General features: G+C 39.3%; 3 protein-coding genes across 4 annotated transcripts in view; 2 read left to right on the top strand and 1 right to left on the bottom strand.

The window, feature by feature from the left end:
* The window catches only part of scn8ab (sodium channel, voltage gated, type VIII, alpha subunit b), a 97,890-nt gene extending 83,702 nt beyond the window's left edge, over positions 1-14,188 (bottom strand). Inside the window, exons 1-2 of the mRNA XM_020923216.2 lie at positions 14,126-14,188; positions 3,156-3,491 (exon numbers count right to left, since the gene is read on the bottom strand). Of these exons, the coding sequence (XP_020778875.1) occupies positions 3,156-3,437 (282 nt within the window). The 5' untranslated portion in view covers positions 3,438-3,491; positions 14,126-14,188. The remainder of the gene's footprint in view (positions 1-3,155; positions 3,492-14,125) is intronic.
* Positions 14,189-15,562: 1,374 nt separating this feature from the next.
* LOC110158710 (putative methyltransferase-like protein 7A) lies at positions 15,563-22,296 on the top strand. 2 transcript variants are annotated; one of them, XM_020923231.2, is made up of 2 exons: positions 15,563-16,115; positions 20,501-22,296. In XM_020923231.2, exons 1-2 carry the CDS (start codon positions 15,621-15,623, stop codon positions 20,735-20,737), a joined length of 732 nt encoding a protein of 243 aa, XP_020778890.1. In that variant the 5' UTR covers positions 15,563-15,620; the 3' UTR covers positions 20,738-22,296. The 2 variants fall into 2 exon arrangements, with proteins under 2 accessions (XP_020778890.1, XP_020778889.2); XM_020923230.2 differs by lacking the exon at positions 15,563-16,115 and adding an exon at positions 17,370-17,946.
* A 1,805-nt stretch (positions 22,297-24,101) lies between these two features.
* Positions 24,102-26,996, top strand: LOC110158715 (putative methyltransferase-like protein 7A). The gene is made up of 2 exons (XM_020923237.2): positions 24,102-24,534; positions 26,656-26,996. The coding sequence occupies exons 1-2, from the start codon at positions 24,103-24,105 to the stop codon at positions 26,890-26,892; spliced, it is 669 nt and encodes a 222-aa protein (XP_020778896.1). The 5' UTR covers position 24,102; the 3' UTR covers positions 26,893-26,996.
* Positions 26,997-27,070: the final 74 nt, after the last annotated feature.

Genomic DNA, 27,070 nt, shown 5'->3' with positions numbered 1-27,070 from the left:
GAGACATAGAGACACAGAGACACTCAGACACAGAGACACAGAGGGAGGACTCTGTGTGGGGAATTGCTGAATTGTGATTTTTCTCACAAACATTATGATTACATTTGTGATTTATGTTTAAAAAAGAGGATTCTCCGAAACTGAAACATGAACTGACAAACTAATCCAAGAGTCACATTTCCGAACACTTTTGCACAGATCTAAACTACAGGTTTAGCAGTTTTTATGCAGAATGAGACAGGACATTTTGTAGTTTGTGCAGTCTTTGTGATTTGATAATTGCATCCACTCAAATTTCTATTTCATGTGGATAGTTTAATGTTCAGCTCTACACACGAGACGTACACACTCCCAGATCATTCACACAGTGTACAGGACGAGAGGGGCATTCATGATGGAGTGTGATGTCATCATCTTTGAAGGAGGGCAAGGGCCTGTAATATAACTATGGACGATTCACAGTTTATGAAGGAGATATCTATAAACTTTAAATCCACTAATCAAATCTGAGCTGAAAATATAAGGACAAGATCTCAAAAGGCTCCGGAAAATGATTATATATATTTTTTCTTTTTAAAGTTGCATTCACTTGTCTGTCCAGAGTCATCACCATGTCCATTCTTATTATATTTCAGTGGGGTTTTTGCAGAGTCCAGTTAAAATCAATGAATACTAATATATCATGTAATGAGAGCAAGATGCCGGTGGATATCCCTGACAAGAAGTACAAATGAAAAATGAATACTTGACAAGAGAAAAGGTGAAGTGTTCATTTTTGTCTAGATGCTAAAATATGATTAATCCTCTGATACATTGTCTCAAATTTGGGCTGCACAATTTTTGAAACACATCAAATTGTTCATTTTCTGATTCAATTTGTGATTTAAGTTTTGAATTGATATAAAGTTCATAGGTCATATTTTAAACACAGCCAAGGAGCACTCACACTGGGGAGAACACTGAAATATGAAATGATATGGATGAATGAATTCAGGAATCCCATGTATTTCAGAACATGTAAAAGGTTTCTTTTTTTTTTTTTTCATACACAAAATGATAGGACCTGTTGTACGCAGAGGAAATTCTGATACTTGAATCATTGTAACCTAAGAATTTGCCCATTGTGACAATTCAAACTGCAGTTTAAATGTTGCACCTCTAACACATTGATTCCCAAAGACTGGATCGCAACCTCAGGTGGGTCGCAAGAGATTTTTTTGGGTCGCCTTTTAATTAATCATTGCATTTATATAGAGCCTTTCAAGATACCCAAAGTGCTTTACAACTCATTATTCATTCACGCGACACTCAATGGTGGTAAACTACCTCTGTAGCCACAGCTGCCCTGGGGCAGAATGACGGAAGTGAGGCTGCCAATCTGCGCCAGCAGCCCCTCTGACCACCACCAACACTTAAGGCCAATTTACGGTCCAGCGTCAAATCGTCTGCGATGCAGAGAGTTTGCGTCAACGCATACCCCCTACGAGGAGCCTCTGTGTCGATAGACATACACCTCTGAAATTTTCTGTATACATTTCCTGTGGGCTTTTCTTTCTTTCAGTATATATTAAGAAATAATGTGTTTAGTGCAGCTTTGCGCATATGTGTTTACATTTCACAGAAACGAAACTTAAAACCGCATGACTAATTTGCATAAACAAAGCGCTCATAAAACAGCTCGCTCCTGGTACGCAGTCAGCTTCTCTCAGACTTAAAAAGGACACGACTCAGCGGAATACGAGCGTTCTTTCTGTGACAGAGGAATATTGTACTAACGGTGAATCTGTTCTGTGCTTTTATCTTGTTAGAGATGTTTAATGTTAAACTTTTCAGAGATTATACGTCTGCGGGTCATACACACAGACCGTATATATGAATGGACAGATATTGTCACCCTCTAGCGTTTTGGTGGTGAATTACTTCATGGTGCACAGACCTCGACGCAGATCCATAAATCAAAAATGACGGCGACAAGGCGACGGCAGCAGTGCGCATTGAGTCGACACAGAACTATACTTCACCCTTTACGCTCACACCACTTTCATACTAGGCAATGTGGGTGAAGTGTCTTGCCTAAGGACACAACAACATTTTTTTTTACCACTGGAGCCGCATTGTGTCACCTGGAATTCCCAGTGGTCTCCATCCAAGTCCTAACCAGACCAGGCCCTGCTGAGCTTTTGAGATCTGACGGGATCAGGCTTTGACAAGCCAGTATGACCACAAAAGCTGGTATGGCCATGTACCGCCTTGTCACGATCTGCATGTAGCTTTGTAATACACAAACATACATCACCCCCTGCTCCTCACTTTTTCAGCAGCACCGCCTTGCCTAACCAATTTTCTGCAGGAAACACTGATTACTGTTTCCTTGTTTAAAACTTGAGTACTGTATTTTTCGGACTATGAGGCGCATTTAAAATCAACAGTGCACCTTATAATCCGGTGCCTTGTATGTTAATTCTGTTTGTGCTTACTGGCCTCAAACCAATTTTCACACATATTCCATTGAGTTGTGTTCTTTAGTCCGACAGAAGCTGAACCGCATCATCGCACAAGGAGTAAGCTGTTTTTTAAGTGTTGATAGTTTATGCAAATGAGCCATGTTGTTTTAAGTTTCGTTTCTGTAAAATGTAAACAAATGTGCGTAAACCTGCATTAAACACATTATTACTCAATGTATATTTGAGTCTTCCTCATAGGAAATAAAAAAGTCTCAAGTCTCAAGTGTCGTCTGTTTGTTTCTCTTAATGCGCTTTATAATCCGGTGCACCTTATGTATGAAAATAAAAGAGAGAATTTAACATTATTGATATTGCGCCTTATACTCTGGTGCGCCTTATATTCTGAAAAATACTGTAATACTATTGTTTAGAGAGACACGATCACTCAGTCAACAACAAAACATCTTCATTAATGTTCAATAATGGACACAAATTTATATTGTGATTTATGAATAATGTCTGCTGACTTGTTTGTGAAGATTTGTGACTTTTAAAATGTGGGTCTCCAGAAAAAAAGTTTGGGAAACACTTTTCTAACATACCTCTTCATTGTACCACATCATCTACTGCACTGTTCATCACATGCATGTCGTTTGGTCAAGGCCTGTCACCATTTAATTACTATATCAACTATCATTCATTGGGACTTACTTTTTTGTTCATATAAAATGGATCCAGGTCCTCCAGCGGCGTGGCCACCATCCCGTCCGGAATATCTCCATAGATGAAGGGCAGGCTCTTCCCCGCCTCCAGGTCACTGTTGGGTTTGGCCTCATTGTCGTCAGAAGTGTCGCGGTGGCTGCTGTCGGACCTGGGCTTGGGCGGCTTCTTGTTCTTCTCTTCTTGGATGCGCTTTTCGATGTTAGCGAGCGACTCCGGAGTGAAGTATTTAAAACTGTCAGGTCCTGGGGGTGCAAGAAGGGGTGCGGCCATGTTTTCATCCTGCAACTATTTCACCTTTATTTGTTTTCCATCCCAGACATTCAACTGCAAAAGAGAAGGAGAAAGAAGGTGAGATATAGAGCTGTCAAAAGTATGCTAAACTAAAACTATTAATTGCAAATACAGAACATACATTTGCCAAAAACAATGTGTTGACATGTTAACAACAAATTTCACTTTGTTTTCGATGCTATTCCTTTGCTCACTCCGCCTTCAGAGTGTTACTTTTTATTTTTTTACTTTTTACTTTAAGGGTTTTACTGCATTTTCCAGGCTATTAGGCGCTCTGGATTATAAGACGCACTGTCATTAAATGGTCTATTTTCGAACTTTTTTCACAAATAAATCACACCGGACTTTGGAGTTGGATGGGTCAGTGGGACTTTGTTTGTGGTGTTCACGGTGACTCTGGGCTTTGTTCAGTTGTGGCGTGTAGGGAGGGTGCTGTCTGGGACCGCTGGATTGTCGGCGTGTTCGCAGTGACTCAGTTGTTCAGTTATGTCTAGAAGTGGCACATTGCACTCGCTTTTTCGGTTCGTTCCTTCGTTCCGTTCCTCGTCGTGATGAGTGTGGCTGTGGGTGTTTTTCGGTGAAGTCGTGTTGGGACACCTGAGTGGATTTGTGTATAGGGCGCTCTGGATTGTGGGGTGCACGGTCGTTTTTTGATGGGGTTAGAGGCTTAAGAGCGTGTCTAATAGTCCGGAAAATACGGTACTTGTATTTGATTTATTGCTGGTTTTATTTTAAAAAATTTTAGCACTGGTATGATCAAACTTTCAGCAATTTATCCTTTTGTTGTCTTCATTTTATGATCTCTGTGCAGCACTTTGGAAACTGCTTTGTTTGTAAAATGTGACAGATAGATAAAGATCGACAAATTTATCCTTTATTATCCTAAATTGCTTTTTTAATTTTTTTAATTTTTTTTTTTTTTTTGCTTTAACCATGAAATAATCTTTTTTGCTTTGTAGCCCACTTTTGCTGGACTAGTTGTACAATTGGGAACACCAAGATCCAGGTGTCCAAAAAATGTAAAAGCCTTAAAGGTGCATTGTGTATATTTATGTTGGAGGCTCCTTCAGTTGCTTTTCTCTGTGGAGATGTTATTGCTTTGTCTGAAATGTTTCACAGTATGATGTTAAACCTTTCTATCTTCATGGAGACCAAATCACACCAAGTTACAGGTCAGATCTTTGGAGAGGTGACCCCACTGACAGTCAGAGTGCCTGCTTTTCTAGGAATTACTGAACAGCAAAACCACCTTAAGATAGAGCTGTTCAAAGTCATACTGTGGAACATTCTAGGCAGAGCAATGATGTATCCATAAGGGGTTTAACGGTACACAAAAATCACATTTCAGTACGTACCTCAGTTTTGAGGTCACGGTTCGGTTAATTTTTCCATTTGGATTTAATGAAACTCCTGCACATCACATCGGGTTTGTGAAGTTGTAATGTATTAATTTGTACTGCGCTTTTGTATATTTATTAAAATGGTGTGGGAGCACGGATGACGTAGGCTTGTGGGCTGAGCTTGCAGAATCTTACAACTAAGGGAGGGTTTGAATAGGGCCCAGGAGAGATCGCTAAATTACTCAAACGTGCATGGATGACATTGAAAATCTCTTCAGGCATGTTTTTGATGAGGGAACACTACTACAACATGATAGAAAGCTCAGAAAAATCAACTGCGCGTAATACCCCCTCTTTAAATTTGACTTTAACATAAAAGTGTTCAAGAGGGCTACAGTAAAATATGAAATGTAAGGCTACGGCACGATTGCAGTAAGTGTCTCGATGATTGTGTACAGTGCAGCATGTGAACAGGATAAACAGCAGGTAACGTGACTTGAATGTGTTATACGGCTGATGATTCAGAGTGTTTCAGTACGGCACATGATTCCTACAGGTGAATGAGTCATGGACAGGTGCATGACGCATAGGCAGGGTCAGCAGTGTTCATTTCCTATCATTATTATATTATAATGCCAAAACTAAAATCAAAACAAGATACTCAATCAAGTAAGTACAAATTCCAAATTTAGTACTGAAAGAAATCACTTGGGACCAATTTGACTAGAATTCCTTGTCTTTATCCAAGATAGCGGTGTGAAAAATATCTAAATATTAATATATCATATTGTTTAATTTGATGATACGTCATCGAATATTGTGGGCTGCAATATCCAGTATTTTTTGGAAATATTTTACTAAATTATTTTGTTACAGTTACAGTTTGGTTGTTTGTTCAGAGAAAGCAAACTTATTTATGTGCAGTGTTGGAGAGTAATGGATTACACCAGTAATCAGAAGCTTGCGGGAGCGTGTGGGAGCGTCTCTCTATAGCCTGTGCGCTCATTTGAAACCCGTGGATACTGTGTGGCACATTACAAACACACACGCTCCCTGCGCGTGGCTTGTCCGCAACAGCGTGTGCCCTTGTGCACCAGCGTGTATCACAGGGCAGGTTAAACTTTTTAAAACATTCTACCTATCCACCTGCCTCAGGTCGGCACACCGCTCCTCACCTTTTCACACTCTTGCTCCTCCTCGTGTACAGCGCGCACAGGCTCCTTCCACAATGCTCTGATTAGAAGGGCTTGCGAAATGCAAAGCAAAAACTCATCTAAATGTATGTTACAGTGTTGTCACAGAGGATGCCTACAGCACAGAGCAAGCCTACCGCAACATGTGGCTGAAGTTTGCCTAATAAAAGTGCACAAATCCATCTGTGTTTGTCACGATGTGTGTTTGGTAAATGTGCAGAGGCTAAATCCCACTGCAACACCAGTAAGAGAATCTAACTCCACTTAGGAAATTGAACTTGAAAAAAACTGTACCAGTGTTACATAATCAGAGTACAAATTATAAGTAACTGTATTTGGTTACAGTTACTGTTTCAGTGAGAGGTAATTGGATTACAGTTACTTTGCTGAAATAAATGGATTACACATTTTCCTGTTTTCACATTTTGGGTTATATGCCTTTTTTTTGTTCTTTTTTATTTCAGTAATTCCACTCATTGCTGGAAACCCAAACAGAACATGCGCAGTAAGAGCAACATAAATGTCCTGTTAATGATGGTGGCATCAGTCACACAATGGACGAGGTCGAGGAGCCAGTAGAACAGAGCCAGTAGTGCACGGGCAAAAAGAAATCTGCACTACTGTCCTATAGTGACCTGAGACATGAGGGGACGTGGATGTGGTCGCTACATTCATGTAGTTTTAAAAAGCATGACAATATCAAGTAATCCCAAGTATTCAGATTACGTTACTCACTTTAAGTAATTTAATGGATACACGTTACAAACTACATTTTGGGGTATATAATTTGTAATCTATAGAGAAATACATTTTAAAAGTAACCTGTTTATGTGACACATTTAACATTTTCACATCACATTTTGATGATTAAAATGTTTGTGTTTCATATGAATTTTGCACAAGAAGTGGTTTAACAAAGACTTTTAGTATCACAGCCATGATTTAGACTTTATTTTATATTGAACTGTATCGAATTGATTTGAAATGTATCGTATTGAACCAAAAGTGCACTGTATTGAGACATGTATCGTATTGTGGCCTATGTATCGAGGTATCGTATCGGCAACTTCTTAATGATACCCAGCCCTACTTGGTACTATTATCATTATTATTATTTTTATCATCTTTTTATAGTGTTAAACTGATATAACTGAAATAATGTATTATTTCTTTTTTTTACATTTGAAAGAAGATTGAAATATTAAGTGCTAAACTAAAACAAGAATCCCCTGCATTTCAGAACATGTTTGTAGAGCTCTAAACCACTGGTACAAGACAGGATATTGTGTTCTTTGCAGAGGACTTTCTACTATCCAATTGCAGCGTTTGAGATTTGAGAAGTGCTTAAGAACTCAAATCGCTATTTAGATTCGGTTGCAATATATTGTGCAGCTCTATAAATACTGATGAAACAGAAATACCTTTAACTATCTATTCTGGTCAAACTGTCAGATCAGGATTAAAATGAAACTAAATGCTAAGTCAAGCTTTTGTGTTCTAAGTACTTTTTGGTCATTGTAGTGCAAACTTGGTACATTTGCAAACTCCATGCTGCCTCTGGGCACTGCAATTTCAAGTACCATATGACATGACACAGAACTGATCCTGATTACAATCACGTGTTTCTGATTAGGAAGTAGGGACCAATCAGCAATTGTCTGGAATAGTCTGAGTTTTTTTTAACCTGAATGGACAAAAATAATGTTCATGCATCATCTTCTACAAAGTTATCACACAATTAAACGCCTTTCAAAATACTTAGGTGATATCCTTAAAGGTACTTTCCAACCATCCAAAGATTTTATGCCATACTGTGGAAGATTAATTGTCAGGCTGGTGCCACCTAGTGCCTTCACTCAATTTAATTTCTCTCCAGAACTAGGTCAGGAATCAGAATACACTAGATTGTTCTCAAAAACCCTGGAAGTGCGAGTTCGGGCACCAGCCAATCAGTGAAGAGACATATTATTCAGTGTTGGTGACGATTCCCAAGATCGAGGATTTAAAGCTGGAACAAAGAAAATGTTTGGTGAATTTCATCAAGGGGATGAAATCCTTCTTCCTATGGGATTTGGGAAAAGCTTAATATACAAGTTAGTCCTGTTAGAGATGCTTTACATGCATCACGACGAAATAGTAGCCCATCCATCCATTTTCTTCCACTTATCCGGGGCTGGGTCACGGGGACAGCAGTCTAAGCAGGGACTCCCAGACTTCCTTCACCCCAGACATGTCCCCCAGCTCCTCCAGGGGGACTCCAAGGGGTTCCCAGGCCAGCTGAGATACATAGTCCCTCCAGCGTGTCCTTGGTCTTCTCTGTGGCGTCCTTCCGGTGGTCATAGTCATGAGCCAAATAGCAGCGATTAGTTAAATGAAAAAAAAAAGGTACTCGCCTACCGTCAAGCGAACGAATTCTAACACTGCGAGGTCAGATGGTTTCTACGAAGTGAAACCGGCTGATGAATCAGGCTAGAAGATTATAGCCAAAGGAACAACATTTCCATGGAAACAAGCAGGAAGAACCCTTCATCCAGACCAAATAAGTGTCAGGTTTGTGGAGATGCAAGGCTACATAAGGACTTCACAAGACAAAACTACAATCTACCAAAAAAAGATTTTTGTGACCTTATTTAATTTGTTTCTATATATAGATTCTTTTCACACGAGCCAACAACAATAGACTGAGCAGCCTTATTGAGGACCAGAGCTGTAGAATCTATCTCTTCTCAGTGTCAGAGGAGCTTTGAGAGTCACAGATTGAAATGTACTAATGCAGCTTTAGCTAAAGAAAGCTAACCAAGCAAAATGGAGTCAGAAAAGTGCAAACATTCAAAACATGTGGAGGTAGCACTATTTCAGCTTTACAACTCAAGCACACAAAATCACTGATACTGGAATATACACCCGCTGTGAAAGAAGAACGTTTTATTTGAGCTCTTTGACCCAAGTCCTACACAGAAACAATAAGCCAAAGAATTTAGAACTTTAATCTTGTTTTATCTTAGATCTGTTTAGTTACTTGTTCTATTTTTTGACAGGTTTATCTCGCTTTATTTCCAAATTAAAAATAAATAAGTGAGTTAAATATGCAGTATGTAACTTTTCTAATAAAGGATCTGCACCTGCTTGAATCCTAGAAAATGTGCTCTGCCTGGAATGTTCCACAGTATGGCATTAGAGCTCACATCAGCTCTCAATTAGAGTGCCAAAACAAAACACTGAAATTATATAAATGTAAAATAGATAACCACATTGCCATACTGCAGAATATTCCAGGCAGATACTAAATACAAAAAAAAAGTCTCATTGACACAGGCAGAAGTGAAGCTTTCCTGAATGTGTTTAGAATGATGTTGAGCTGGATCAGAACAAGTAGAAGAGCACATAGACTATTATCAGTGTTGGGAAGGTTACTTTTAAAACGTATTCCCCTACAGATTACAGATTACAGACCCCAAAATGTAGTTTGTGACGTAATCCATTAAATTACTTAAGGTGAGTAACATAATCTGAATACTTTGGATTACTTGATTTGTTGTAGAGAAGCAAAGATGAGGAAATCTTCACATAAGATGTTTTGTTTGCTAAAAGAAAATGAAAAGGCCACACAGCACGGTTTAGTCCTGTTAAATCCTGTTTTAGACCTGGTTTAGTCCTGGTTTTAGACCTGGTTTTAGTCCTTGTTTAGTCCTGGTTTAGTCCTGGTTTAGTCCTGGTTTGTCCTGGTTTAGTCCTGGTTTAGTCCTGGTTTTGACCTAGTTTAGACCTGGTTTAGTCCTGGTTTAGTCCTGGTTTAGTCCTGATTTAGACCAAGTTTAGACCTGGTTTTAGACCTAGGTTTAGACCTAGTTTAGACCTGGTTTAGACCTGGTTTTAGAAATGGTTTAGTCCTGGTTCAGTCCTGGTTTAGTCCTGATTTTAGTCCTTGTTTTATTCCTGGTTTAGTCCTGGTTTAGTCCTGGTTTAGTCCTGGTTTAGACCTGGTTTTAGACCTGGTTTTGTGTCTGTCAATGAGTGGAATTACCAAGAGAAAAAAAAAAAAAAAGCCCCAAATGTGAAAACAGGAAAATACCGCGATGTAATCCATTTATTTCAACAAAGTAACTGTAATCCAATTACCACTCACTGAAACAGTAACTGTAACTGAATACTCATAATTTGTACTCCGATTACTTAACTCCGGTACATGTAATCTGTTACTCCCCAACACTGACTATTATCCACATATGGATCACCTGGACCACTGAGGATTACACACATATAAAACACATGGGAATATATAAAACAAAGTACTACACTCTATTGCCTAAAGAAAGACTGACTGTTATTATCATTGTGGTATCGGAAATCAGTTTTGGGTATTGAGTCTATTCTTTAGTATCGAAATCAAAATTGTAGTATTAGAACCTTTACTAGAGCTGCACAATGTGACCAATAAGTGATTTTCAAGGCCTGTTTTTAGTGTTGCTATAACGATATTACTGTGATAGTCCAGTGAGGTTCATTTGGTCTTCTGATAATTTATGTTATTAGCAGTGTTACAGATTACATGTACTGGAGTTACATAATCAGAGTACAAATTATGAGTAACTGTATTCGGTTACAGTTACTGTTTCAGTGAGTGGTAATTGGATTATAGTTGCTTGGTTGAAATAAATGGATTACACATCGGTATTTTTCTGTTTTCACATTTTAGGCTATTCCTTTTTTTTTTCGGTAATTCCACTCATTGCCGGACACTAAACCTGGTCTAAACCAGGTCCAAACCAGTCCTAAACCTGGTCTAAACCAGATCTAAAACCAGGTCTAAACTAGGTCTAAACCAGGACTAAAACCAGGTCTAAACCAGGACTAAAACCAGGTCTAAACCAAGTCTAAACCAGGTCTAAAACCAGGTCTAAACTAGGTCTAAACCAAGACTAAACCAGGACTAAACCAGGACTAAACCAGGACTAAACCGGGACTAAAACCAGGTCTAAACCAGGACTAAACCAGGTCTAAACCAGGATTAAACCAAGACTAAACCAGGTCTAAACCAGGTCTAAAACAGGATTTAACAGGACTAAACCATGCTGTGCGGACCGTGTCTCCTCCTCTTCTATCAATAATACTTTAAATATGGTTAAATAACATCTGGGCTTTTCATTTTCTTTTAGCAAACAAAACATGTTATGTGAAGATTTCCTCATCTTTGTTTCTCTACAGCAAACCAAGTAATCCAAAGTATTCAGATTACGTTACTCACTTTAAGTAATTTTATGGATTACGTTACAAACTACATTTTGGGGTATGTAATCTGTAATCTGTAGGGGAATACATTTTAAAAGTAACCTTCCCAACACTTGGTTATTAAGTTCTTTTTTTCAGATCAAGAGTTTGTTTTCATACATGACAGTTTGTTCTGCTCCCTGTGCTCTTCCTCAGAGTGGTCACATGATGTTGCTGTGACGTGTCTGGTCAGCTGATTTATACAGGTTTTGGCGTTGTCTTCCTACCGGTGAAGTCAGGACAACAGCGCCATCTGCAGTCCAACTTCCTCAGGTGTGTGAGAGTAAAAAAGCCCCTCGTCCTGGTTTATAATCCTATGGGCACAGCAACAAAATGTGACCACTCCGGAGGAACGCTAGTGAGCAGTCGACACTTTCAGGTGTGAAAACAAACTTTTAGTCTGAACAAAGAACCTTATAACATAATCTTACCGTGATACGTGTCTAGACTTTCTAAAATTAAGACAAAACTGAACATGCCTTGTTTTACTACTAGTCAAACAGTTTAAAAGTAAAAACCAAGACTAAACCATGACCAGAAAAAACACAACATAATACTAAACTGTACTATTTTTTTTTTCTCAAATTGAAAACTGTTCCTCCTTGAGATGTCATTAAGTGGTAGGCCTAATACTTGAAATGTTCCACTGCATTTTTAAACTCCATGCACCTTCAGTAGAATCATTTAGATCATTTCAGCCCAAGAATGGCCAAACCTTTAATTTAGAGCTACTGTTTTAGTCTAAAACTAAACTTTCTATTGACAATTTAAACTGTACAAAAGATAAAACAAATATATTTTAAAAGCAACCATTTAAGATTATTCTAGAGTTTTGAATAATAGTACGACTGAGGACAAAAAATAGCTGTTAAATTTAAAACTACCATTTCATGACATCACAAGGTGAAACGGTGCATTTTGGGGCTTTGAGGATGTAGATGCAGGATGTGTGAATGAAACAAAACACAACTCCAGGTGTGTTTTTGAAGAGGCAACATCATTATGACAGGGTTTAAAGCTCACACGAGTCTATTTTGTGTATTAACTTTAAGAGTTATTGCAATTCATTCTGTTTCTTGTAATATATTTTAAGCATTAGCCAACAACACAATATCTTCATGCTTGCAATGTATTGTGCAGCCCAAAGAAAACGAACCTGTGAACAACCTCTGCGTCTCCTTCTACCCGGGATTCAATTGATCTACCTTCAAGGTGATTCAAACTGGGATCTGATAGCACGGACAGCAGAGCTCACATCGTTACATAGTCCTCCTCACAGAGCCCAGAAGAAGAGAATCCACAAACGAGACCACAATTTATCAAAAGCCACAAACAAAAACAAAACAAAAAAGCTTCAGAGAAAAATAAGAATGTGTCTAAAATCCATGAACTCCCCGGTTAAGTGCGTAATGCGTAAAAGCGTCAATTACACAAAGGCACTCGGTTAGATCCTTTAAAACTTAACGGTTCTTCAGTGAAATTTTAGCAACACTGCAGTCTCTAAGCCAGAGCACAATCTTAGGACGAGATCAGGTCCGATAAGGCGTCCTTTGTAAAATATACCGTCCCAGGTCGCATCACCGGATCCGTCAGACCGCTGCGCTCTCGTCCCGTGTGCACTGACGGTGACCTGACAGCTGACCATACACTTCTACAGCCTGCTCTATTCACCACAGTCTATGCATCTTACTGAGAGCTTCACGCAGCGGGAGGAGGAGGTGTTCGCTGCACGGAGCGGAGTCACATGGCCCGGCTAACAACTTCCACATCCTCCGCTTCTGCAGTGATCCTCAATGCCGCTAAATGTACAGAGTCAGCTGAGTGGGACAGGCGAGCTCAGAGCTGAGAGCCGTGTACACAAAGACCCGAAATAACCCCCTCCTCTTCTCTCCTGTTGTTTAAAGCCACCATGTCCCACTGCAGTGAACTATTTTCAACATATCTGGACCCGGTCAGGGACAGAAGAGTACATAGATTATGAACAGCATCGTCTTTGGAAAACGCACGGTTTCCCCGCGCGGCGCTGTGTAGGGCCCCAGTCTGAAATACTGCAGTGTGTTTTATTGCTGCTCTCGGCTCCACCGGACAAACTCCGAGTGGGTCAGATGAATGCATAATGTACGTCCTGGCTTAAGTCTGCACCGCGTTGGACAAACAAGTGCCATACAATTCAAGATATAAGACCAAATCCTCTCATTGACACACAAACCTGAACAGATCTTTTCCACAGAATGTGAAATTCTGATTTACAACGAAGCTGTTTTGTTGCAGTCACTGGACACATTATAAAAGTTTGTTTATCTGAATATTATTCCTGATGTATTCAGTGAGATTGGGGAAAGGACCTCGGGCCTCAGGGGAGTGCCAATCTAAAGACGCACCTGCTCACGCAACTCTCCTCAGACTGCGAAGAGGGGGCAGAGGAGGGAGTGTGGACAAAAACATCTCTAACACGAGATAAGCTGGCGACAGAACCAGGCCCGAATCTGGGAGATTTACAAGCGACGCATTGTTCATCTCCAGATGGAGCATGTAAAATAGTTATGGCTGAAGTTTGACGCGGCCTCACTTTGTGCGTAGCCACAGATTCACATTGTAATGTCATTCTGAAACAGGCCAACACCCCGATCAGCTCGCCTGGCTTTTTCAAGGCGCCAGTGGATAAAGCGCAGGTTCGGGCTCATATTCTGTGTTCCGTACCTATGTCCTTCTCCTCCTCTCAGCGGCCCGTGCACGGCAGACAGATCGAGCTAATGATGCTGAGAGGCAGCGCTCTGCGGCACTGGGATGCAGTCAGCCGGCAAAGTGGCACTGCGCTACCGCCGCGACAAAAAGCACAAAGCGTATCAAACAGAGCGGTACTTACTTTCTGTGGCATCAGAAGGACCCGAAAGAGCCGCGGGGAAACTGCAGATGTACAAGAGAGTCCCGCGAAACTGCGGCTGTCGCCATATTGGTGCTGCTCTCTCCTTCCCAGTGCGCGCAGATACACTGCATAATTGATGACTCTCAGCAGATTGTTAGGGAGTGTCGGTAAATGCCTTCAGCCTCCGGAGCGGACAGCGGCCCGGGACCACCGAGTCAACAAAGACACCTCTGGATATTAGACTGTACTTTAAATATTCAATCAATATGTTCAAATACTTACCTTACACTGCTTTAAAGGTTTAGGGTAGATAAAACGGACAGAGTGAACCAACAAAACACTGTGAAATTATACCACTGTACTTAATATTATAAAATGCTACTATTAGACTGGCCAATTGAAAACACTAAATGTATGTTATGTAGGCTGTGTGACTCTTTATATTGTTGCAAAGTTTCAACCTAAAGGACTTGACCCATACTCATTAGATTGGTCTATAAAATGATATATGTGGTACATTGTATTGTTCTGTGCATTTTGTGTCACAGGTTGCCAACGATCAAAGTTTGAATTATTATGAGATAATTGAACATTGGCGGTGGGACTAATGCAGGAGACAATCAAAACGAAGAATGTCTCCATCTTGTGGCTATAAAGTAGATTACAACAATCACCATCACTGTACAGAATCTTCTTCTACAGGTAAAATGGTGAAAATGTACCATAATTAAATGGAGCTTATATGATATAAACATGAAACCCTTGACTTAACATCAGGTGATGGTCTGTTTGTCCAGTGACAGTTCCTTTGGTCTGGGCCTGAAGGCAAAAAAATAAAATACACATGACATGCATAGGAGATGTTTTACACGTTTTAAGATTAGAAATGTCGTTATTATATTCAAATTAAGTGAAAATATAAAAATCACGGAGGGTAGCCCCTCACAGTCAAGGCAACGGCAGAAATGTGTTAATTTAGTTAATAATCCCACATTTTTATTAGCAAATTTTGAGCTCTATTTAAGAATCACACATAGAAGACGGAGTGGGGAAAAGATATGTAAGTTACATTCACTCACCTCTTATTTTACAATGCAACAAATTTATGTTTACCAATTATTATTATTATTTTATTATTTTTTATTTTTTTTGCCCTTTAATCAAAATGTAGATACTTTTAGTCTAAAAAATACAGAGCTGCAACAGGAAATGATCGAGTCTTTGCATGGGCTCTAACAGCTGTTATAAGTAATAAGTATTTAATTCATTTGAACAATCCATACATTTGTTAAATATTTTCTGGCGCTGTTTTGTACATGAAATACAAAGAAAATAATAATAAATAAAATAAAAACGTCATTTGGTTTTTATTTTTGTTTTATTTTGAAGCACGTGAGCCGGATATCCTGTTCTGTTCAGTTTGAACTTGTTCATTTCGGTCACGCTCAGTCGTCAAGTTCACGCTCTCTGCAGATCTCCACGGTTTTCTGCAAAAATGTCAGCTGTAATGAAAATATGCACCTTCGTTGTAAATGTTTTGTGCACGCCGCTCCACGTTATTTACGCATTAGGTTTGTACGAGTTGTACAAACGTTTTTTCCCTATTTGCCTGTACAGAATGACCAAAAATTACAACAAGAGACAACATGACACCAAGAAAGAATTGTTTAGCAGAATCTCCCAGTTCAAGACGCCTGGGAAGCAGCTAACCCTTCTAGAAATCGGATGCGGGACTGGGGCCAATTTTCAGTTTTTTCCTCCTGGATGCAAAGTGATCTGCACGGATCCCAATCCATTTTTTGAGAAATATTTGGCCAGCGCCATGGCGGAAAATGTCCACCTGTCATATGAACGATTCGCAGTGGCATCAGGGGAGGATCTGGGGTTGATCGAGGACGAATCTGTGGACGTGGTGGTCTGCTCTTTGGTCCTCTGCTCCGTCAGGGACACCCCACAGACCCTGAGAGAGGCGCTGCGTGTGCTCAGGCCTGTAAGTACACTTAATGTATTTTTTCACTTTGGTTTTGACAGTGCACTGGGGCAGCTGTCCCCCCTCCAAAATGCCCGTCATTCTATAAATACATCTGAATATGTCATCATTTCAAGTGGAGCGCAGGGATCTATATTAACTTATAGTCACTATGTGGAATTCACTGTTTAAACTCTACAAACATTGAGCCTTATCAGTCATTATTTGTTTGGGACTGGGTCCACTGACTTGCCATTTTAAACATCTCAGAGTCCACTGAAATCTAGCATTTATGATTGATGATGATCTTGATTAATGATTAGGACTTCTTTCAATGAATTACTTACACTTACACTGTGTCATTATTCATTCACTCCATACTTGGTGGTGGTAAGATAGTATTATAGCCACAGCTGACCTGGGGCAGACTGAATGAAGCAAGGCTGCCAATCTGCACTATTGGCCCTTCCGATGACCAATCAGGCTCTGTTAGGTTAAATAAAACAAGACTTATTAGATTTCATCATCATTTATACATTTGTGATGAAATAATGCTACCAAAGTTTGTTTTGTTTTTTTGGTGTTTTTTTTTTTGCTGTTGGAAAAGAGAGTGGAGTTTATGCCAGTTTTTGTTTCATGTGGATAGATCCAGTGATTACAGAGATATTTAACTATGATTTCTACCATACTATTGTGATCTGTCCTGCAGCTAAATGTTAAACTATTGGTTTGGTTACAGTACATTAAATAATGGCTGGATCATTTATATTAAATCTAAATTTAGAATTATTACCAATTATTATTAACTTTAACAAATAACTATAACCCATATTCTAAAGGTCAAACTACAGAACATATCTAATCTCTGTTTGTCTTAAACTATAATAAAGTTGTAGTCCACAAGGAGGAGACAGGCTACAAGCTACTATACACTGAAAATTTGCTGTATCATCATTCTGTCAGTGAATGACTTTCTGAAGTGAGTAGATGTAATTACATGTTAAACACTGAAATTGTTTTACAGATACATATTTTTATCATTTATTTTATTTAAAAAAATGCATACATTAATAAAAAAATAAAACATATTTTTTTAATGCAAATGGTATTAAGTATATAATTATTATTATGAATATGAAATACACAAATTAAATGTTGTATAAATATATTAAATAAAATAAAAACGTCACTTGGGAAATCAAAGTTTTATTTTTGGGTTTTATTTTGAAAAGCACGGGTGCCGGATATCCTGTCAGCGTAAACCTGACGTAGAGTTTAAACTTGTTTACCTCTGTCACGTTCAGTCCGGAGACAGAGACCGACAGGTCAGACAGATAAAGTCCACGATCTTTTCAAAATGGCAGCTGGAATGAAAATATGCACCTTCGTTGTAAATGTTTTGGCCACGCCGCTTCATGTTATTTACGCACTGGGTTTGTTCGGGTTGTACAAACGTCTTTTACCTATTTGCCTGTACAGAATGACCAGAATTTACAACAAGAGACTGCATGACACCAAGAAAGAATTGTTTAGCAGAATCTCCCAGTTCAAGACGCCTGGGAAGCAGTTAACCCTTCTGGAAATAGGATGCGGGACTGGGGCAAATTTTCAGTTTTTCCCTCCTGCATGCAAAGTGATCTGCACGGATCCCAATCCATTTTTTGAGAAATATTTGGCCAGCGCCATGGCGGAAAATGTCCACCTGTCATATGAACGATTCGCAGTGGCATCAGGGGAGGATCTGGGGTTGATCGAGGACGAATCTGTGGACGTGGTGGTCTGCTCTTTGGTCCTCTGCTCCGTCAGGGACACCCCACAGACCCTGAGAGAGGTGTTACGTGTGCTCAGGCCTGTAAGTACACTTAATGTATTTATTCACTTTGGTTTTGACAGTGCACTGGGGCAGCTGTCCCCCCTCCAAAATGTCCATCATTCTATAAATGCATGAAATCTTTGTTGACATGGCAAAAGGAGAAATTCAATTTGTCAACTGGACAAAAGTCTATTTTGTTGAAAAATTGAATGTCTCCTTTTGCCATGGATTCTACCTGGACAACTGAGGGATTTTACACTCATTGTTGACATTGTTTCAAATGGAGAACGGGTCTATCCAACAATTTGATGGGCAGGTCACTGTTTTTAGAAAGAAATTTTCATACTTAACTGTAAGGCTCAATGTCTGTAGGTTAGGTGTGTTTAATTTCTTTCAGTTCAAATGTTTCATTCATTTAGAATAAAATTAATAATGCCTTACAGGCTTTACAGGTTTTACAAGCTTGTTGAAGCTTCTCAACACGCTACACTGTAATTTTTCATTCAGTCCACACTTGGTGATAGTAAACTACTACTGTAGCCACAGCTGCCCTGGGGCAGACTGACGGAAGCGAGGCTGCCAGTCTGTCCCATGAGCCTCTTCGGCCCCTCTGACCACCAGTCTCTCACATGCACGCCACTTTCATATAGGCACTGTGGGGAAAGTGTCTTGGTCAGAACCTGATAAAACTTGGACAATGGTGCAATGTGTTAAATAAAACTAGACTTTGACTGAATATAGATTACAGAATTTCCATAAATACAGGATTTCCGTATTAGATTTCATTCAGCTGACATCAGTTATGCATTTGGGATAAACTAATAGCTTTTTTGCTGTTAAAGAAAGTAGAGTTTATGACAGTTTTTGTTTTATGTTTGAAGATCCAGTGATTACAGAGATATTTAATTATGAATTCTACCAAACTATTGTGATCTGCCTTCCAGCTAAATGTTAAACTATTGATTTGGTTACAGTCCATTACATAACTGCTGAATCATTGATCTGGAATCTTAAGAATTAGTACTAATGACTATTAACAGTAACCCTTAACACTATGACCCATATTCTAAAAGTCAAACTTATCTAATCTGTTTATCCTAAACTATAATAAAATTGTAGTCCACAGGCAGGACACAGGTTACAAGCTACTGTACACTGAAACTTTGCTGACTCATTCTTCTCTGAGTGAATGATTTTCTGAAGTGAGTAGATGAGATTACATGTTAAACAGTGAAATTGTTTTACAGATAAATTAACATTAAGGATGCATTGTGTTCATAACCTTGACAGCATGCACAAGGTTATTATTTATTTTTAAGTATTACATTCAAAATAAATAAATAACATAAGAAAAAAGAGAAGTTGGGCTCCACCTTTGTCTTTTCATCGCAAACAGTAGCCAACATAAGTAAAGTGACTGTACATGAGTGAAATGACTGTTAAGTAAAGAGCTATGCTGCACACGTACGACCTGCACTCGTATGACCTGCACTCGTATGACCTGCACACTTATGATGTCTGAAAAGTTTGACATGAACCATCTCCAATGCGATATACACACAGAACAGACTCAGCATCAGCAGCACATCCTCTGTCACAGAGAGAACACTCATATTCCACTGAGTTGTGTCCTTTAGTCTCCTTTAGTCCTTTAGTTGTGTCCTTTAGTTGTGTCCTTTAGTTGTGTCCTTTAGAAGCTGAACCGCATCAGGACGCAAGGAGAGAGCCGTTTTTAAGTATCAGTATCGGCAAGTACAGAATATAAATTATATGTATAAATGATATAAATAAATGATTATACTTGTACTTGTATCAGTTTTCAAAAAGGTGGTATCAGTGCATCCCTAGTGCTGCCAGGATCCTGATGAGGCCCAAAACTCAATGCATCATCTCCAGAGCACCTGTACCTGTACCCGTGTGCCTAAAACAAGTGCTGACTCCCCACGAGACCTGTCATGTTTAACACTATACCCACTTATCATTCGATATATGATAGATGGAACAATCATTTTTGAGGTCAATATTTATTGTGGGCACTTTTTAACTGTGGGTGGGTTATGTGTCTTTTATATGATGAGATTTTGGCTGTAGATGGTTGATTTATGAACTCCGATTCATTATAGTTACAAACGAACCGCTCCGTTTTTTAACACAGTCAGAGCAAAGGTCTGTCTCGATCTTCAAGAAGATTGTTGCAGGTTTTAGATTCATAAAACTGAAACGCTGACTCCCCATGTTTAGTTCTGATGTTGTCCTTGATTAGTCCTGGTTTGGTCTATGTTTAGTCTTGACTCTGGGCACCAGCAGGAGGCACTTGAGTACAGATGGTTCATGTGGCACTAACATGTAAGAGATGTACTTTGGTGCTAGGCCATGGAGAGACTTTTGAAACAACAGCTGCTTTATGTCTATTCTCTGAGCCACAGGAGCCAGTGCAGAGACCTGAGACTAGGACGCATGCTCGGACATCCTATTTCAGAATCAGTATTGAGAATCAAGTCTATTCTTTAATATCAAAATGAAGTTTGAAATGTTAGTATCATGACAACCCTAATCTGAAGTCCTTCTGATAGAGAACATGTGTATTTTTCAGGGTGGGGCGTTCTTCTTCCTGGAGCATGTGGTTTCAGACAAAGAGAGCTCCTGGACATACTTCTGCCAGCACGTTTTGCAGCCATTTTGGTTCTACTTTGGCGATGGCTGTGAGATGACCCGGGCCACGTGGAAACCGCTCCAGAACGCCGGCTTCTCCGAGCTCAACCTGGAACACATTCAAGCTCCGTTAATGTTTCTCATCAAGCCTCACATCAGAGGCTACGCTGTGAAATAGATTAGAACAGATAGAATTTCAGATCACAATGCAACATCTATTCATGAGTAAATAAAGGTTCACTGTGTAACTTTTCTGGTGGAGGGTCTGGCACCAGAGTAGGGCTCGGTGATATGCTGCCATTTAAGAAATTGTAAACCGCTTGAAATCACTTTTTTATAGAGATCTACGGAAGCCGAGAGGGGTCACAACAAACGCACACGCCGCAACAAATACAAATGCGACAACCCAACAAAAAGCCACAACAACCCAAAAAAAGCCACAACGGAAATGACAGTGGGACTTTGTTTTAATGCAAACGCCGCAACAAATACAAACGCCACAACACAAACGCAAATGCCGCAACACATTAAAAAGCCACAACACATCAAAAAGCCACAACAGAAGTGACCGTGGGACTCTATTTTCCGACCGATGAAGCGGCAAGTGAAGAAGAAGAACTACAACGTGAAACGAATAATGATAAAACAATAAATTACTTTTACTTACTTTTCCAACTTCTCTGTTCCTTTACTTTTCACGTTGTAGTTCTTCTTCTTCACTTGCCACTTGATCGGTCAGTCGGAAAATAGAGTCCCTTGGTCATTTCCGTTGTGGCTTTTTTTTGGTTTGTTTTGGCTTTTTGTTGTGTTGTCACATTTGTGTTTGTTGCGGCGTTTGTTGTGACCCCTCTCTGCTTCCATAGACATCTAATGTAAACGCACAATAATCTGGGTCACCTCTGCACAGATCTGACCTGTAACTTGGTTTGGTCTCCATAAAGATAGGAAGGTTTAATGCCATACTGTGAAACATTCCAGACAAAGCAATAACCTGTCCATGGAGAAAAGCGTTTGAAGGGCCCTCCACCAGAAAAGTTACACAATATTCTTTTAAGTTTAATAAATGCCAACCTAAAAGTACCAAGGAATAGGCCTCTCTTCCCAAATGAGCAATATCTAACACGTTTAATATAATGAGCTTGCTTCACTGGTGTGGTTGAATTCACTATACCATGCACAAATATTTGCTTGCACTATTAAGAGAATAGATTACGAATATAGTGATATTTCTTTTATTTTGTATCAAAGCGTATTTTTGTATAAAATAATCGACATGGGCCAGCGCTAAATCTATTTAACACTTTGCATCCTGTGTTATCTGTTAGGGACGGGACAAGAACTCGTCCCACAAGATCGTGCCTACAAGAGAAAAAAGATCTCGTGAGATTGTTTCCCCTTGAATTTACTTTTGGCTTGGACAGAAAAGAGTTAAGAGCTGGTGAGTTACACAATTTGAGAAGCTGTAGTTTCAAAAATCAGCACTCCAATGATCTCTGAAGTATTAAAGTAAAGTAAAGTAAATGAAACCAACTTTGTGAACTGGACTGCACTACTGTTTTATTATAAATTATGTCAAAATTTCATCGACTCATCTCGTGAAAATTGTGTGTCATCTCATTTCTGTTATCTGTATTCTGCAAAGCCACTTCTCAATATTTCTAATGCTTGTTTGTGACAATGTTATAACTGATTTTCAGTCTGATTTTGGTGAGATTTAATTAAAAGGTATAATGCCCAGTGGTTTTGCATAAGTTGTTTTAATTTATAATTTTTCTCCTTGTGATAAAGGTGCAATTGTGTAAGTTTTCTGGTGGAGTGTCCATCTTTCCTTTCTCCATGGAGATGTTATTGCTTTGTCTGGAATGTTTCACAATATGGCATTAAACCTTTCTATCTTCACAAAAACCAAACCAGACCAAGTTACAGGTCAGATCTACGGAGAGGCGACCCCGCTCACAGTCAGATTGTCAGTTTTTCTAGGTATTTTTGAGCTATAAAACCACCTGTAATTGAATAAATGTAAAGCAGATCTGTTTAATGTCACACTGTGGAACATTCCAGACAGAGCAATGCTATCTCCATAGAAACAAGCAGATGATGGACACTCCACTAGAAAGTACCTTTAAGGCTTGTTTTATTGAAATTACTGTGTAAACAATGTGAACAAAAATTAAAAACTACCCAAGATAATCCTGTATCCATGACAACAAGAATACTCTTCAGATTCATAAAGGATTTTACTTTAAGCAGCAAAACCAACTAATCGTCAAAGAAATCTCTCAAGTTAAAGTAAAAATATAGGCAACTATTAAAGTAAAATAATTGAGTGTGAAATTCTATGAACGTAACATCTGATTTATGATTTAAATTTATGTCATTTAAAGCAAAATAATGCAAAAACGAAAATGACAAAAATTAAATAATATAGGAGGAGGATATCTTAACATAAGATATTTTGTCTGCTAAAAGAAAATAAAAAGCCCAGACTTTACTGAACCAAATTTAAAAAAAATGATAGAAGTGGAGAAGACATGTCCATACAGCATATATTTAGTCCCGTTAAATCCTGTTTTAGTCCTGGTTTTAGACCTGTTTTAGACCTGGTTTTAGACCTAGTTTAGACCTGGTTTAGATCTAGTTTAGACCTGGATTTAGTCCAGGTTTAGATCTAGTTTAGACCTGGTTTAGTTTCCAGCAATGAGTGGAATTACAGGGGGATATAGCCCAAATTGTGAAAACAGGAAAATACCGACGTGTAATCCATGTATTTCAACCAAGTAAATGTAATCTATTTACCACTCACTTAAACAGCAACTGTAACTGAATACAGTCACTCATAATTTGTACTCTGATTACGTAACTCCGGTACATGTAATGCGTTACTCCCCAACACTGCCTAGTTCCCCGAGACAGTCCCAGTTTTGAGCTTTGTGTCCCCTGTCCCAGCAGATTTATCCAAAACCACTGATTTGGTCCAATTTTATACAAGAAATGTCCCAGGTGTCCCTATTTTTGACAAATCTGATCCCTGACAACAGTACAGAAAGGCATACATTGACTTTTGTTTAGGTAATATACAGAAAAGCTGCTTAAAAATGACCAAAACACAAAGAAAATGTGACTAAACTGACTCACATTAGTGCTGAACGCAGAAGAGTTTTTCTTATTTACGCACTCGTTTCACAATTGTATTATTATCAACCAACACAAACCAGGGATGTTCCTTTTTTTATTTTGAAAAGCTGGTCACCACCACTTCAAAATAGTTTTAAATGTGCAAAAGTACTTCAAAACAGGAAGTAAGTAAAGTAAATAATATGAAATTGACTCTGATCCATCTGTAAGAAGACGATTCAAATCTAACGGCTTTCCATTATTTGAAGAACAATGAAGGAGCGCCATCTTGTGGAATCAAATCCGCATTAAAGTGGATTAGCTAATTATACGAACTCCGTAATCTTCTTTAATCCACTAAATGACCACTGTCCACAAAGCTCTGAATTAGCCGGAGTGGCCTCTTAAGTCTATTTTAAAATTACTGCTATGGAAACAACAGGGCTGAGCGGGGCGTACAGGAGACTTTTCGCGTTGCTTTCTTACAACAGCACGTTTATTTACAATGAAAAAATGCACGAATTCAAGAGGGAACTTTTCAGGAATTTGCCCAGGTTTAGGAGCGACGATGGGACACTTCGGTTGCTGGAGATTGGATGTGGAAGCGGGGCAAATTTCCAGTACTACCCACACGGATGCACGGTGATCTGCAGCGACCCGAACGCGCACTTTGACCAATATTTACGCAGGAACATGGAGGAGAATCAGCACTTGTGTTACGAGGGGTTCCTGGTGGAGTCCGGAGAGAGGCTGGAGCACGTGGAGGATGCGTCAGTGGACGTGGTGGTGTGTACGCTCGTGTTGTGCTCCGTGCGTAACGTGCGTAAAGTGCTCCAGGAGGTGCGCCGAGTGCTCAAATCTGTAAGTGTTTAAATGTTGCGTTTACTTTAAAGGTGATTTGTGGAACTTTTCCGGTGGAGGGTCAGCCAAATGTTTTTCTCCATGGAGATGTTATTGCTTTGTCCGGAGTGTTTCATAGTATGGTATTAAACCTTTTGTACACAGCAAAAAGTTTAGGGTTAAAATTTCAGGGTAAAATATGTAAGTTGTTTTTTAACACAAAAGAAGTGTTATTTTAACATTGGAAGTTAGATGTGTGTTGGAGTTGGGGTTTTTTTGAGTTGATATGGTTGAAGTTAATGCAACTTCCTCTAGTGTTCATTCAACTTCCCTTAGTGTTAATTTGGCCTGCGAGAGAAGATTTTAATTTCATCTTAAATGAACAAAAATAAAGTGTAAAAATAAAAAAACCTCTGTGTGTCGTTTAGCTAAATCAAGTGTTAACTGTTTACTCTTAAAACATTAACATAAATCTTGATTTCGGGTTAAACAGGAATGTCGGTCCAGTGTTACTTCATTAACATTTACAAACATGTTAAATTAACTCTAGAACAGATTGGACTCTTACAAACCCTGAAAAAATGTTCAGATTCAATCTGTCAATTTTAACACTTACACATTTTTTGCTGTGTATCTTCATGGAGACCAAATGAGAGCAAGTTACAGGTCAGGTCTGTGGAGAAGCGACCTCGCTCACAGTCAGAATGTGTGTTTTTCTAGGTATTTTTGAGATATAAAACCATCTGTAATTGAATAAATGTAATGTAGAGCTGTTTAATGTCACACTGTGGAACATTCCAGGGACAGAAGTGACATATCCATAGAAACAAGAAGGTGACGGACTCCCAAGGGTGAAGAGGATGATGAGAGGATGAGGAGCTCAGGGGCACGGCACAAACCAAAGAGGCTGTATCTATTAACAGAGAGAAAAGCAGATCAGAAAAGTCAATTATAAAAGTACTGCAATGTCAGTGGTGGAACATAATGATGTACTGGACTTAAAGGAGCATTGAGTAACTTTTCTGGAGGAGGGTCCCTATTTGTCATATGCTTTTCCCTATAGCGATGTTATTGCTTTGTCTGGAAAGTTTCACAGTACCGGTATTAACAGGCTCCCACAGCTCGATTTTAACAGGAGAGATACAGGACTACATTCATACTATGATACTCCCTACAACTGTACAACAACTCATCCTTATGTAACAGATAATACTCCCTACAACTGTACAACAACTCATCCTTATGTAACAGATAATACTCCCTACAACTGTACAAAACTCACCCGTATGTAACAGATAATACTCCCTACAACTGTACAACAAATCACACTTATGTAACAGATAATACTCCCTACAACTGTACAACTCACCCTTATGTAACAGATAATACTCCCTACAACTGTACAACTGTACCCGTTATGTAACAGATAATACTCCCTACAACTGTACAACAACGTACCGTTATGTAACAGATAATACTCCCTACAACTGTACAACAACTCACCCTTATGTAACAGATAATACTCCCTACAACTGTACAACAACTCACCCTTATGTAACAGATAATACTCCCTACAACTGTACAACAACATACCCTGATCTAACAGATAATACTCCCTACAGCTGTACAACAACTCACCCTGATGTAACAGATAATACTCCCTACAACTGTACAACAACTCACCACTATGTAACAGATAATACTCCCTACAACTGTACAACAACTCACCACTATGTAACAGATAATACTCCCTACAACTGTGTGAGCTACTGTGTCCAGATAAAGTTTGTCCAAGTCAAAGTAAAACCTTTCTTTCTTCATGGAGACCAAATCAGCACAAGTTACAGGTCAGATCTGCGGAAAGGCGACCCTGCTCATGGTCAGAGTGCCTGTTTTTCTAGTTTGTTTTTTTTAAGCCATAAAAGCACCAACCTGTAATTGAATAAATGCGGTTTAGTGTCATACTGTGGAACATTCCAGACGAAGCATGACATCTCGGTAGAAACAATGTGATTACTTTTACTTTACTACTTTTTTGCTCCGGTATTTGTACTTTTACTAATAGCAAAAGTGAGTAGGCCGACTTCTTCCACCACTTTACAGTGTTTTGTGTAAATGTCAGAATCCTTTCACCTCTTTTAGGGCGGGGCCTTCTTCTTCCTGGAGCACGTGGTCTCCGAGCGCTCTTCCTGGTTGTGTTTCGTGCAGTTTGCGCTGGATCCCCTGTGGTTGCGTCTCGGAGAAGGATGCACTCTGACCCGAGCCACGTGGAGAGACCTGGAGGCAGCTGGCTTCTCCCACCTCCACATCCAGCACATCAGCGCCCCCAAAGTGTCAGCAGTCATAACACCACACATCATGGGATACTGTGTCAAATAAAAGCTTCTGCATGTTAATACTTTACATTCACATCATACTTGAAAGCACTGCATGGTTGTCTATGGAGGAATGTTCAGCAGTTACCATGGGGACACGATGCAAATACAGCCAAAATGTTTTTTAGATTGTCTGAAAACTCAGAATGGATTTAAACACATTTTAAGAACTGTTCTAGTTG

The sequence above is a fragment of the Boleophthalmus pectinirostris genome, unplaced genomic scaffold (assembly GCF_026225935.1).
Source record: "Boleophthalmus pectinirostris isolate CB_2022bp ecotype Guang Dong unplaced genomic scaffold, ASM2622593v1 HiC_scaffold_3, whole genome shotgun sequence".
Classification (NCBI taxonomy): Eukaryota; Metazoa; Chordata; class Actinopteri; order Gobiiformes; family Gobiidae; genus Boleophthalmus; species Boleophthalmus pectinirostris.
The sequence above is the reverse complement of the archived record's forward strand: the minus strand, read 5'-3'. Positions and strand labels throughout refer to the sequence as shown.